Consider the following 12,485-nt stretch of genomic DNA (forward strand, 5'->3'; position numbering starts at 1 on the left):
CTTTGAATCATGGGAGGGGAGGCCTGGTACTAGGTGGACCTAACCTCTTTGAGGAACCACAGAGCCCAAGGCTGGAAACCTCCAGAATCCTCCACCCCCGATCCTCCCTGGGACCCCTGTGTCCTGTCTCACCGAGCTCTCTCCCCGGGGACCCTTCTGGCCTGTCTCACTGAGCTCTCTTCCCTCCGTAGATGTCTCGGCTGCTCTGTGAGGGAGTTCCCTTTCAGGTGTGGGGCAGGGCATGGCTACTCCTGCTGGATGTCTAGATGGTGGAAACCAAGGGCCTAGGGAAATACCAGGTACAGCCTTTCCACGCTCATCCAGCGCAGGACAAACAGGCCAGGAGGTGTCAGGAGCCCAGATCTCCAGCTGGAGGGAACATCAACCTTGCAGTGGGAACAGGGGCCCATTGTACATCCTAGGCACAGACACCACAGGTAAGCTGGGCTTGGTACCTACCCCTCCCCAGATTCAGAAAGAAGCCAAACGAGGAGTTTTGTGCAGAATGAAGCCTCCTTCCTTCCAGAAGCCCTGCTGACTGTTTGGCGGTTGCCATTTGTGGCAGTGGGCCTTTTGTTTATTCTGAGGTTGGGCTGGTTTCTCCTCTTGGCCCTGACCTACAGATTATAAAGGAGAACAGCAAGAGGTCTCCAGGAAACATCCACAGATGGCATTGGAAATAAGTCACCTTCTGAGAAGCATGTCATGTTCTGGGAGGACTAAGGCATCAAGTAAGGCCTATGGGGTTGGAGGATCCCTGGGCAGGTGGGGCAATCCACAGCCTTGGGTTCTTCCCATGGGAATCGGGAGGTCCTGAGGCAGAGGCAGTGGTCCCACAGGAGGAGTCACAGAGCCACCTAGGGCTCTTCTGGCCCAGGGAGCAGTCAACACCATGGACTGAACACGTGCTGGGCTCAAAGTCCTGGTCCAGACTGGGGCATGTGGGGCCAGGAGGGAACTCGGAGTGGAAGGCAGAGAGACAAGTGTGCTCAGAGGGCAGCCGTTTCTGGAAGTAGTGTGGTCCAGAGATTTTGGCTGGGAAGGGCTTCCAGGGTTTCATATGTGTTGTGGAGCTGCTTCCTCTCCCCAGCCTCACCCTGCAGAAATGTCAGTGAATATGTTGCCGCCATCTTGGAGCTCAGTGCCCTCATAGTGTAAGGGCAGCAGCAGATCTGCCTGTGCACGGACTTCCTGTACTACCTCATTCCTGAGGAGCAATGCTTCTGCAGGGCCTCTGACTTGGTGCACAACTTCAGACACCATCATCCTGGAGCAGTACTGCACCCTCTGGGGAGCCATGGAAGATGCTGGATAAAGGAGTGACAGTCAGATTCATCTTAGAGATGACTGTAGAAGGCTGCCTAGGAGTGAACAAGAGCCAGGAGACCAGGGAGGGAGCTCGTGGGGCAGGTCTGGAGATGGCAAAGGAGGGATCCTGCTTGGATGAAAGGTCTTCAGGCACTGTCTCAGGTTACACTCAGGTGCCCTCAGAGCTAGTACATTCAGAGTCTTGCCTCCAGGATGAAAATGGGAAGGAGTTGTCAGACGAGGACATAGAAATGGAGGCTGGCATATTCATGAATGCCGGTGGTGGTCTCGGTGTGGGACTACTGTGGGAACAGGGGTCCTTCCATTCAGGGATGTGGTGGATGGACCCTACATCACTCCATTCTGCCCTTCTTTTCCCTCCTCTCATTCTCCCAAAAGCCTCAGTGCATGAGTGCTGTTCATCCTCTGGTGCTGAAGCAGCCAAGAGTCACAAGCCTGCCTGGCTGCCTCTGGGTATGACAGCAGAGCCAGTGGCCTCTACTGGATCCTGTACAACTTCACAAGACACCCAGACACCAGGAGTGCTGCCAGCACGTGGTGCAACAGTCCTGAGGGACCACAGTCCTGAAGACATTGAATGGTGGGTGCAGGGCCTCATGGCCTGTTCCCCAGCCCCTCTCATTGGCTCTGGTACAGGTGGTGAAGGGGGAAAATGTTTTTGTCAGTTCTGCTATGATTGCCTAGCAAGAAAAGGAGCAGAGCCCAGGAGCAGTAAAATCAGTTAGTAAAGTCAGTTTTCTTTTCTGAACTACATTTCTGCCATCTGTAAGTTGAGGGGAATTGCTTCTACCCTATGAGGCTGCTTGGGGAATGACTGACAGTGTGTGTAGAGCAGGTACCACCAGCAGGCATTTGGTGTCCAGACCGCTCCTCTTCCCTCTTGATTTTCTGACTGCATTTGCATTTTGTTCCCAAGACCTTCACTCCCCTTAATTTTGCTCTTCCCTCTGATTCCCACCTTATCTTCTATCCCATGGATTCACCAGGATCTGAGTGGGTAACAGTCACGTATTCATGTGTGTGTATGTACATATACCCTGTGTTGGTGTTGGAGTGTGGTGTGTGTGTGTGTGTGTGTGTGTGTGTGTGTGAGAGAGAGAGAGAGAGAGAGAAAGAATGTGTGTGAGAGAGAAGAGGGAGAGAAAGAATGTGTGTGTGCGTGAGAGAGAGAGGGGGGAGAGAGCAATAGAGAGAGAGAGAGGGAATATGTGTGTGTGTGTGTGTGTGTGTGTGTATGTGTGTGTGTGTGTGTGTGTGTTGGGGTCACTGAGGGACTGAAATTCTCCACCCTAGGCTGTGCTCATTGCTGGAAGTGCTGTCAGGGCCCTTGCCGTTGACCCTCCAGGTCTCATTCTTGCAGTGCAGGCAGGGCATTCTGGAGGAATCATGCCCTTGGAAGAAGCCCTGAGAAGTGACTGGTAGGTAAGAGTGGATAAATACCCAAACTCCCTTGCTCTGGGTAGGATGACTCTGAGACACATGTTCTATGCTGTGTCTCAGAGGTACCCGGCAGGGCTGAGTCCTGACTGACCACAGTGGAAACTTTCTTGATGAAGGTCCCTTTAACTGCTGCATTCCATTCCTGTTTCAGTTCTCCACTCCTGTACTAGTGTTTCCTGCAATTAGTACCCTAAGGAAGAACTGGCAGCATAATTGCTGTCCTAGAGTCATCTCCAGATAAAATTTTTATACTTGAATCTTTGCCTCAGGATCTACTTCCAGGAAACTTAAACTAAGACACACATTTTTATTTCAGCTCCTCCAATCTTCATAGACCTGTCACTGTGCTGTTTTTACCAAAAATGATCATGAGGATCAGAGAGGGAAAGTCACTTGCCTAAAGTCACACAGCTGAACAGTGATGGAGTTCAACTTTGACTATGGGCTGTCTGATCCCAAGGTGTATACTTGTTCCTCTCCCAAGAGACTCCTCTCTTATCAGGCTCAAATGAATGAAAGGAGGATGTTAAAGGTAGGATCTCTGAAGCCTGTGCCAGAGGAACCCCAGCTCATTGCTGGCGCCTGTGTTCTCATTCTTACCTCATTAAGAGTAAAGTTTATTGAGTTTATTAAGTATCTTTAGTGAGAACTGGGACCAAACAGATTTTCTGACTCTAAAAGAGATATTTTTACAGGAACAGATACATACCTATAAGTATACAGACACGCATACACGTATTTCTTTACTGATCATAATTCATGTCAATTAGTCCTTATTAGAATGTGGGATGTATAAATGTAAGATAATTTTCATGTTAAAATTGACAGATACATATTTAAATAGTCCTAAAGGAATTTAATTATTTTTCTTTTAGAATTTTCCATTTTTAATGTTATTTTTATGAGAAACTATGTAACTTTATTGATAATACATGCAATAACCCTTTGTTTTTCACATTGAAAATACAATGTATTCTGCAAATAATTAAAGCCTAATTTTGTATTAGCATTTTAAATTTTCAATCTTTTTTATTATTATTATACTTTTAAGTTCTGGGACATATGTGGAGAATGTGCAGGTTTGTTACATAGGTATACACAGGACAGGGTAGTTTGCTGCACCCATCAACCTGTCATCGACATTCGGTGCTACATTAGGATGTGGAGAAATAGGAACGCTTTCACGCTGTTGGTGGGAGTGTGAATGAGTTCAACCGTTGTGCAAGACAGTGTGGCGATTCCTCCAGGATCTAGAACCAGAAATACAATTTGACCCAGCAATCCCATTACTGGGTATATACCCAAAGGATTATAAATCATTCTACTAAAAGACACATGTGCACGTATGTTTATTGCAGCACTGTTCCCAATAGCAAAGACTTGGAACCAACCCAAATCCCCATCAGTGATAGACTGGGTAAAGAAAATGTGGCACATATATACCATGGAATACTCTGCAGCCATACAAAAGCATGAGTTCATGTCCTTTGCAGGGACATGGATGAAGCTGGAAGCCATCATTCTCAGCAAACTAACACAGGAACAGAAAACCAAACACCACATGTTCTCACTGGTAAGTGGGAGTTCAACAACGAGAACAAATGGACACAGGGAGGGGAACATCACACACTGGAACCTGTCAGTGGGTGGGGCGCTAGGGGAGGGATAGCATTAGGGGGTTTAATAATTTTAAAATTCTATTCTATTGAAATTTTTACTCCAAGAAGCCATGTGTTTTTGAGAGCTAATCCTGATATATTCAAATCTTAATGACTTAAGTTGATGGAGCGAACTTCTTTTAAATTAGTGATTCCCCAATTTCCCTGACTGTTGGAATTTCCAGGGCATGTTGAAAACACAGATTATCCAGACTCTTACCTCTGCAGATGTATTTAGTGGTTCTAAAATGGCACCAAGGGACCTGGATTTTTCCCAGGGTCCCTGTGTAATTCACACTCATGAACAGGCAAGTTTGGGAAATAGTGCCTTAAGGAGATTTTTCACTGAGCAGTCTTCATTTGAAATGAAGATCATTTATCTTCTAATACCCATGCTTCCTCTTTCTCCTGCTCTCTTTATCTCCTGCTGTCTTTCAGTTCCTAGAAGCTTTAATTGAATGACAGATCCTAGTATATCTGTACCTACTAAAAACCACACTTCTGAAGCGACATGGCCACCAGAAGCCACAGCTAGTCTGCCATGTAAAAAAGGAAAGGTTCATGTGCCCTGAGGGTACAGGGGTGAGAGGCAGGGGAATGGAGACCCCCACAGCCAGCAGCAGTGGCCCTCATCACAGCCCTCTGGGAGATATGAAAGGAGGTCAGACGGTGGACAGTAGTCTTGCCTTCGTGCTATAGAACACGTTGTTAACACCAAAAAAGCTGATCTCTTCTAGGGGAATGGTGAAAGCTGATGCTAGCACTTGTGCTTTTTGTTTGTTTGTTTGAGATTGAGTCTTGCTCTTGTTGCCCAGGCTGGAGTGCAATGCATGATCTCAGCTCACTGCAACCTCTGCCTCCTGGGTTCAAGCGATTCTCCTGCATCAGCCTCCTGAGTAGCTGGGATTACAGGTGCCCGCCACCATGCCTGACTAATTTTTTATTTTTAGTAGAGATAGGATTTCGCCATGTTGGCGAGGCTGGTCTCCAACTCCTGACCTCGGCCAAAGTGTTGGGATTACAGGCGTGAGCCATTGTGCCCAGCCTGTGATTTAATTTAATTTAATAATTGCACAGCTTCAAAATGACAGCTAAGTAGCTGACATAAAAATGAAAATTCTGTGTACTTTGATGTTAGCAGGCTTAATATACAAACCAGAATATGATGAAATTTTTCTTAATCAAACTGAATAATTTTCACATAGGCAGGCCATTGGCAGGCCATTCAGCATCTGGCTTATGTTTGGGCCAGGCTGGGTGCTTCATAAAAGTCTGGAGGGAAATACAGAGGCCAATTCTCCATAAGCATTAGACTCAGAAATACCTTGCTTCCCAGTGAAAAGTTTAAATTGACTTTCCCGCCACCTTCATCAAACTGAGGTTGGTCAACACTTATCACCACTGCCACTGGACACTTTGACTTCCAATTTTGCTACCTGCTCTACAAAGATACTCCCTTCCTTCCTTTCCTGCATTCTCCCTACAACCTCATCTTCTTTTGAGTTCATCCACTCTGTCTCATCATTGTCCATCTCTGCTTCCCAAAACCTTATATAGTACAGAAATTGACCAATCAAGATTACAGCGTCGAAGAGCATCCGTTTACTGAATAAGGCAGCTGGCTTCTGGGGGCAGAAAAATGATTAGACACAGAGATAAAAATCATAATCCCTACTCTCCTGGATTCACTGTCCAATGGGGAGACAGACACATAAGCAAATGCAACTTGATAACTACAACAGTCAAGTGAATTATATAATCCCGACTGGAGAAAGAGCAAATGTTATCATAAGACAGTGTGTCCAGTACTTACTCTCTAACAGATTTCCTGATGAACGTCTAGGCTTGCCAACTTGTTGCATAAGAAAATTGGAACATGGGGGAGGGGAAGTACGTATGCTTCTTGGTATTTCAATCCATAAATGCATAAATAATGTAACTATTAATGATATCATCATGTTGATTCAATAAGTTTGAAACCAAAATTGAGAGTCATCTTTAGAAGAAACTGTGTATGTGTCTATGTGTGTACACATGTAGATATACACATATTGCTTTCTGAAATTTTCAATGACTTTGTGCTTCTTCTGAAGCAATTCAGGTTTAGAATTTGAGATCCATGGGTCAAAATATCTTCCTGAGTGTACTGAAGAACATTTAGATTAATTTCAGACATGTATTTTGGTTTACATAGTGTTTTTTATCCATACTAACTTATTTACTGTGTTTAAAATAAATTGAGAATAACAGCAGCAACCCTGAGTTGAGTGAAAGTCCTGAGAAGGGCATTGCCCAACCAGTGCATGTGCATGTTTACACTAATCTCCTGTCTGAACCTTGGAAGTGGCTCAATGAGCTAGCAGATGATCTCTTTGGCTGTATTACAAATGATACTTTATTTTTATTTGTTTCATTCATTCATTCATTCATTCACTCATTCATTTTGAGACAGGGTCTCACTCTGTCACCCAGGCTGGAGTATGGTGATGCAATTATAGCTCCCTGCAGCCTTCAACTCCCAGGCTCAAGCAATCCTCCTGCCTCAGCCTCCTGAGTAGCTGGGACTACAGGTGCACACCACCATGCCCAACTAATCTTTAAAACTTTTTTTGTAGAGACTGGGTCTTATTATGTTGTCCAGGCTGGTCTCAAACTCTTGGACTCAAGCGATCCTCCTTCCTTGGCCTCTCAAACTGCTGGGATTACAGGTTTGAGCTACTACATGTGGCCAGAAATGACATTTTAAAACCAACTATTACCTATGCAGACATATGATGCTTTCCGGTTGTTTTATTTAAAAATGGGAATGCCTTAGGTTTATTGGCTCATTTTGTTTTATCAAAGAGCTTAAATGCAGTTGTGAATATTTCTGTTTACCCTCATAATAGCCTGAAAATTTACAATGAATATAATTATTGCCATTTTCACAAGTAGAATTAGAATAAGATAAAACAGTGGAATACAGGTGTAGCTAAGAGTAGCAGAGGTAAGCCATCTATAGAATATTAAAATTTCTTCCATGTGCATTGTTAGAAATCTATAAAACCAAAATTTTTTCATGCCTGTAATCCCAGCACTTTGGGAGGCCAAGGCGGGCAGCTTACCTAAGGTCAGGAGTTCGAGACTAGCCTGGCCAACATGGTGAAACCCCGTCTCTACTAAAAGTACAAAAATTAGCCCGGTGTGCTGGTGGTCGCCTGTAATCCCAGCTACTCAGGAGGCTGAGGCAGGAGAATTGCTTGAACCTGGGAAGTGGAGATTGCAGTGAGATGAGATTTCACCACTGCACTCCAGCCTGGGTGACAAGAGTGAGGCCTCTTTTCAAAACAGCAACAACAACAACAACAAACAACAAACAACAAGAACAACAACAAAAAAACCCCAACATTTTCTAATACAAGCAAACTCACTAAGCTTTATGAGGCTCCCATTCCTGCAAGTATTATCCTTTCCATGTACCCCAACATTAATGACAGCAACCGATACTAGCCATGTGACATACAATCCCAGCACATTGTTGGGCTCTGATGTTTTCTAGGAATTTTTTCTTTACAGCTGTATTGAAATGAAGCTGTATTCCCTCAAGACCTGGTTTTTATAAACTCTCTATTTTTGCAGTTGAGGGAAAATAGTCTTAGGTCAGTCAATCCACTGTTGACCCAGAAATGGAATGAGGTAGGATTATTGTGAAGATGGAGAGGTGTCTGCAGCATCCTACACTCTTTCCAGCCGCTAGGTGACCATATAATTAAAATATCCTTGATATTTCTGTGTAGTTTAAGTAGTTTTTAATTCTAGAACCTCTCAATCTTTCTCTATTCAATTTAAATGAAAAGGCATTTGAGTATCCAGAACACACTCAACACTCAGAAGCAAAGCAAGAAAAATGGAAACATAATGGTCAATGCCCAAGTTCTCCCCCAGGATCAAATGAGGATTAATACTGAGAGTTGTGATTCTGAATAAGTCTTAACCTCATGAACATGTTAGTTGTTCAAAAATTTGTCATGTCAGCAAGGTGGTAACACTGAAGATTTTCTACAATCAAAATAGTATAGTTATGTTCTGTTGTATAAAATAGAAATAAATGTACCACATTGATCAGCAAAATCACACTAGCATATTCCAACAGCTTAATTTTTAAAAAGCTATGTTATATTAATAATTTAACCACATAGACCTGAGCTAGAATAAATGTTACATATTTAATTGACAATAATTTTTTTGCTCTCTTAGAGAGCTGTAGATAGATTTTGGGGTTATCAATCAAATGGTTCTGACTTTTTTTTTTGAGATGGAGTCTTGCTCTGTCACCAGGCTGGAGTGCAGTGGCACAATCTCAGCTCACTGCAACCTCTGCTCCCTGGTTCAAGTGATTCTCCTGCCTCAGCCTCCTGAATAGCTGGGATTATGGGCACACACCACCATGCCCAGCTAATTTTTGTATTTTTAGTAGAGACGGGGTTTCACCACGTTGGCTAGAATGGTCTCAATCTCCCGACCTCATGATCTGCCCGCCGTGGCCTCCCAAAGTGCTGGGATTACAGGTGTGAGCCACTGTGCCCGGCTGGTTCTGACACATTTTTAAGAAAGATTAGGCTGATGCTATGGTAACTCAGTTATTCATGATACATGTCATCTTGTAAGTAGGAGTATTCAATATTCATGATTTTCAAGCTGTTTCAGAGTGCTATAATCACCCCACTTGACAGACTTCAGAATTCGTTGAAAATCTCTGGAAATAATTAGCAAGTTATTATCACAGGCTCTAAACAGACCTTCAAAATGCATTACATAGTATTGGTAAAACAGATCGTCAGTCTGCCGAAAGTAGTCACTTTGATTTGATTTGCCTTGAATGAAATTTTTAAAATGTAAAGCTAAAGTCTTCAGGATCACTGCACTGGGTTTCTATGGGACAATACTGAACAGGGCTGCCACTGAAACACCTTGGATGAGAGCCTCAAACTCCCTGAACACAGCATCCAGCACACTACTGGGAGAATGACTGGGACTCAAAAATGTGTGCAATGAATGTACTTATGAGCTTGTTGGAGAGGAAGTAAAGAGGTTGTATGTAATTACCTCAAATTAGTACTACTACAGAATAATCACTACTGGTAAAGTAAAAGTAGCACTAAAGTAGTACTAATAAAGTAGTACTAATAGCCCTACACTAGTAGTAGTAATAAAGTGGCATTGCTATTGATTCTATCCATCTATCTACCTACCTGTCTGGATGGGAGGGCACAGGATTTGACTGATAAGATTGGGCTTAGCAGTGAAAAGAGCTCATGTATGCTTTAAGCAGGTATGCACTCAAACTTGGTATCATGTGACTGTTCTGAATTCCAGAACCATGGCTAAAGGGTGGAAGTTTTGTTTGACTGTGTCTCACATTTTCCTTTTGGTCTATTGTCTAACACATGTTGCTAGAATTCATTTTACTCTGACTACCTTTTATGTACAGACAACGCTGTTATTGACGAGATCACACCCAAGCGGATCGGAGATTGGCCCAATACTTACACCTACACCAAGGCCTTGGGAGAAATGGTGGTGCAGCAGGAGAGCAGGAGCCTAACCATCGCCATCATAAGGCCCTCCATTGTGGGAGCAACGTGGCATAAGCCTTTCCCAGTAAGCCCACTTACCTGGATTCTGTGTTTTGCTTTCAAACTAAGGTTTTTCTAGCCCAATTATTTTCTGATGTCTTTCTTCTTCTCCTCAGGATTTATAGCTAAATGCAGCCAATCAAATATGAACCCATTATACTAGGGCAAAATCCCACTTTGGGATCATGAGGCTCTTTCTGGCAGTTACCCTGACTATCTTAGAGTTGGATGGAGATCTTAAATTAGCTTCTAACTACTCTAGTCTCAAAATTCCCATGGGTGATGTTTTTATATCTTGGCTTTCCCACTATAGCTTAAACAGACCAGAATGTTCTTGATGGCCAACTTGATAGTATTGCAACTAACTGCCAGGGTAAACAAGAGTTACAAAGCTCACAGAAGGATCTCAGTTTGGGAATAGTAATTTTTTTTAACCTCAGTATACTGCTGTGTCCTTCTGAAAGTACTTTGAATTATACTGTCTTCTTCAAAGCAGGTCTGTGAAGCTTTGGGGGCAGATAAATTCCAGCTCCACCACTTACTGGCAATGCGACATTTTTGAGTTGTTCTTTCCATAAAACAGGACAGATACTACTTTGGAGAGTTGGTTTAATGAGACAATGTATGAGGAGAGGAGTGCTCAGACTCTAGTAAAAGGCGGGTCCCTACTGAAAAGGCTCAATTAATATTAGTCCCTTCATCTTCTCCTCCCATATCTCTTGTCTCCCATTATACACATTTCAACTTTTATACTGTAAGGTAAAGAGACATAATAAGGTCAGCTGAATGGCTTGGGGCTTAGGAAACAAACTCAAAAAGACATTTCCCTCTAACTACTCTTAAGCATAATCTTTCCTGTAACATCTTTAAGCAAGTCAACACACATTATTACCAATCATGTTTTCAATGTTCTCCTAAGGAGGCTAAAATCAGGACTGAGGTGGAGAAGTATGGTTGGTGAATTGCTTAGCAGATCATGATATAAGGACAAGGTCCACCGTAGCCCTTAAGATGTCACAAAACGCTGCAAAACCATTCATGGCTCCTGCTATGAACAACAATCCTGGCCAAATTTTAATTATTGGACAAAGTTCACAAAATAGCCAATGCTTTGCCATTGATCTTTGGGATCTTAATAATACCGAATTAGATAGTTCTATTAGCTGGGGTCTCAGTGCCCTTGTTTGAAATTTATTGAGATTAGACTGCAGATGTTCCAAGATAACAACAATTTTCTAAAATGTGTAACCAATGGAAATCTTCTTTCTTTTAGGGTTGGGTTGATAATCTAAATGGACCTAGCCGACTCATTATTGCGGTATGTATAGGGATGAAGAAATAACTCTGAAATGTAGTGGAGGAATAGTAACAGAATTCTTAGTGCTGGCTTAGCTTCATTGATCCAAAAACGTAAATGCTACTTTACTATCAATTGAAGCATATTATTTCAACTATTCTGGTTATAATATGAAGGCAGGATGAAATTATTTTTATTCTTTTAGAATTTTTTTATCAGGAAAACAGGTAAAGCACTATCAATTACTATTTAAGAGTTCTATTTTGAAAAGTCTTTGAGAATTAAGGATTTTTCTTTTTTCTTTTTTTTTTTTTTTTAAAAAAAAACTATTTTAAACTTAAAAATAAAACCAGCAAAAGTCTTATAAAAATGAAGCAAGTAGCCCAAAAAATGCCCACCTGCCGCTCTATATACAGTAATGCAATATTTATCACAGTTTTGTACAATATTATAAAAAATGTCGCAGACAGTACCAATTAAGGCCCTTATTTCTCATAGGACATCAAGCCTTATGACCTGGTGGGGTGGGAGGGAAGATGCCACTTAATTATTGCACCATTTTGAGAAACAGAACTCGTCAAGGCGAATAGTGGTCTTTTCCCACCTGGCCTTCAGTCACAGATGGGGGCTGGGGCGGTGGCGTCGTCTTCAGACCCTCTGTAGCCACACTGTGCCCTGCCCGCTTCTCTGGGTGCAATAAATACCGGTCACAGTTTGGGAGGGGGCCTTGCGCAGGTGGGCGGGGGCGTCTGGGCTGCATGTGCCGCTTCCTGTACAGGGCAAGGTGGGCTGAGCGCGAGAAGGCGCGGTGGCACCAGTGGCCCTGAAATGGCCAGTGGCCCCTGTGCTTGGGGTGGCAGAGCCATAGCTTGTCTGAGTGAGCAGCTTCCCGCTGCATCCATCCCAGTGGCAGTGGTTCGGCTTGTCACTTGTGTGCTGCGCGGATGTGCCTTGGGGTGAGATCTCTTGCTGTGGGGCTTGCCCTAGCCGCACAGGCATACATGGTGGTGCCTTTCCCAGGCCAGGAGCGGCCGCCACTCCTGGGCTTGGCCTCCAGCAGCTCCAGCCGGGATGCCGGCGCCACCACGAGGAGACCGCGGGCGACTGGGGGTGCCAGGCCTAGGCCCAGGGCTGTGGCGGCGGCGC

The 12,485-nt window shown here is 43.7% G+C and overlaps 2 protein-coding genes across 2 annotated transcripts in view; one reads left to right on the plus strand and one right to left on the minus strand.

The window, feature by feature from the left end:
* Positions 1-12,485, minus strand: part of LOC105472068 (ankyrin repeat domain-containing protein 30B-like) — a 539,363-nt gene that overhangs the window by 181,435 nt on the left and 345,443 nt on the right. The window lies entirely within an intron of this gene.
* Positions 641-11,604, plus strand: LOC139356331 (fatty acyl-CoA reductase 1-like). The gene is made up of 6 exons (XM_071070085.1): positions 641-731; positions 1,708-1,909; positions 2,623-2,747; positions 4,263-4,342; positions 9,898-10,067; positions 11,316-11,604. Exons 2-6 carry the CDS (start codon positions 1,907-1,909, stop codon positions 11,382-11,384), a joined length of 447 nt encoding a protein of 148 aa, XP_070926186.1. The 5' UTR covers positions 641-731; positions 1,708-1,906; the 3' UTR covers positions 11,385-11,604.

This window comes from Macaca nemestrina, chromosome 9, assembly GCF_043159975.1.
Source record: "Macaca nemestrina isolate mMacNem1 chromosome 9, mMacNem.hap1, whole genome shotgun sequence".
Lineage (NCBI taxonomy): Eukaryota > Metazoa > Chordata > Mammalia > Primates > Cercopithecidae > Macaca > Macaca nemestrina.

Coding starts and splice junctions, on each gene's coding strand:
- LOC139356331 (XM_071070085.1), top strand. Junction 2,748..4,262: donor GAAGCCCTGAGAAGTGACTG/GTAGGTAAGAGT, acceptor TGTCCTTTGCAG/GGACATGGATGAAGCTGGAA. Junction 10,068..11,315: donor CGTGGCATAAGCCTTTCCCA/GTAAGCCCACTT, acceptor TCTTTCTTTTAG/GGTTGGGTTGATAATCTAAA.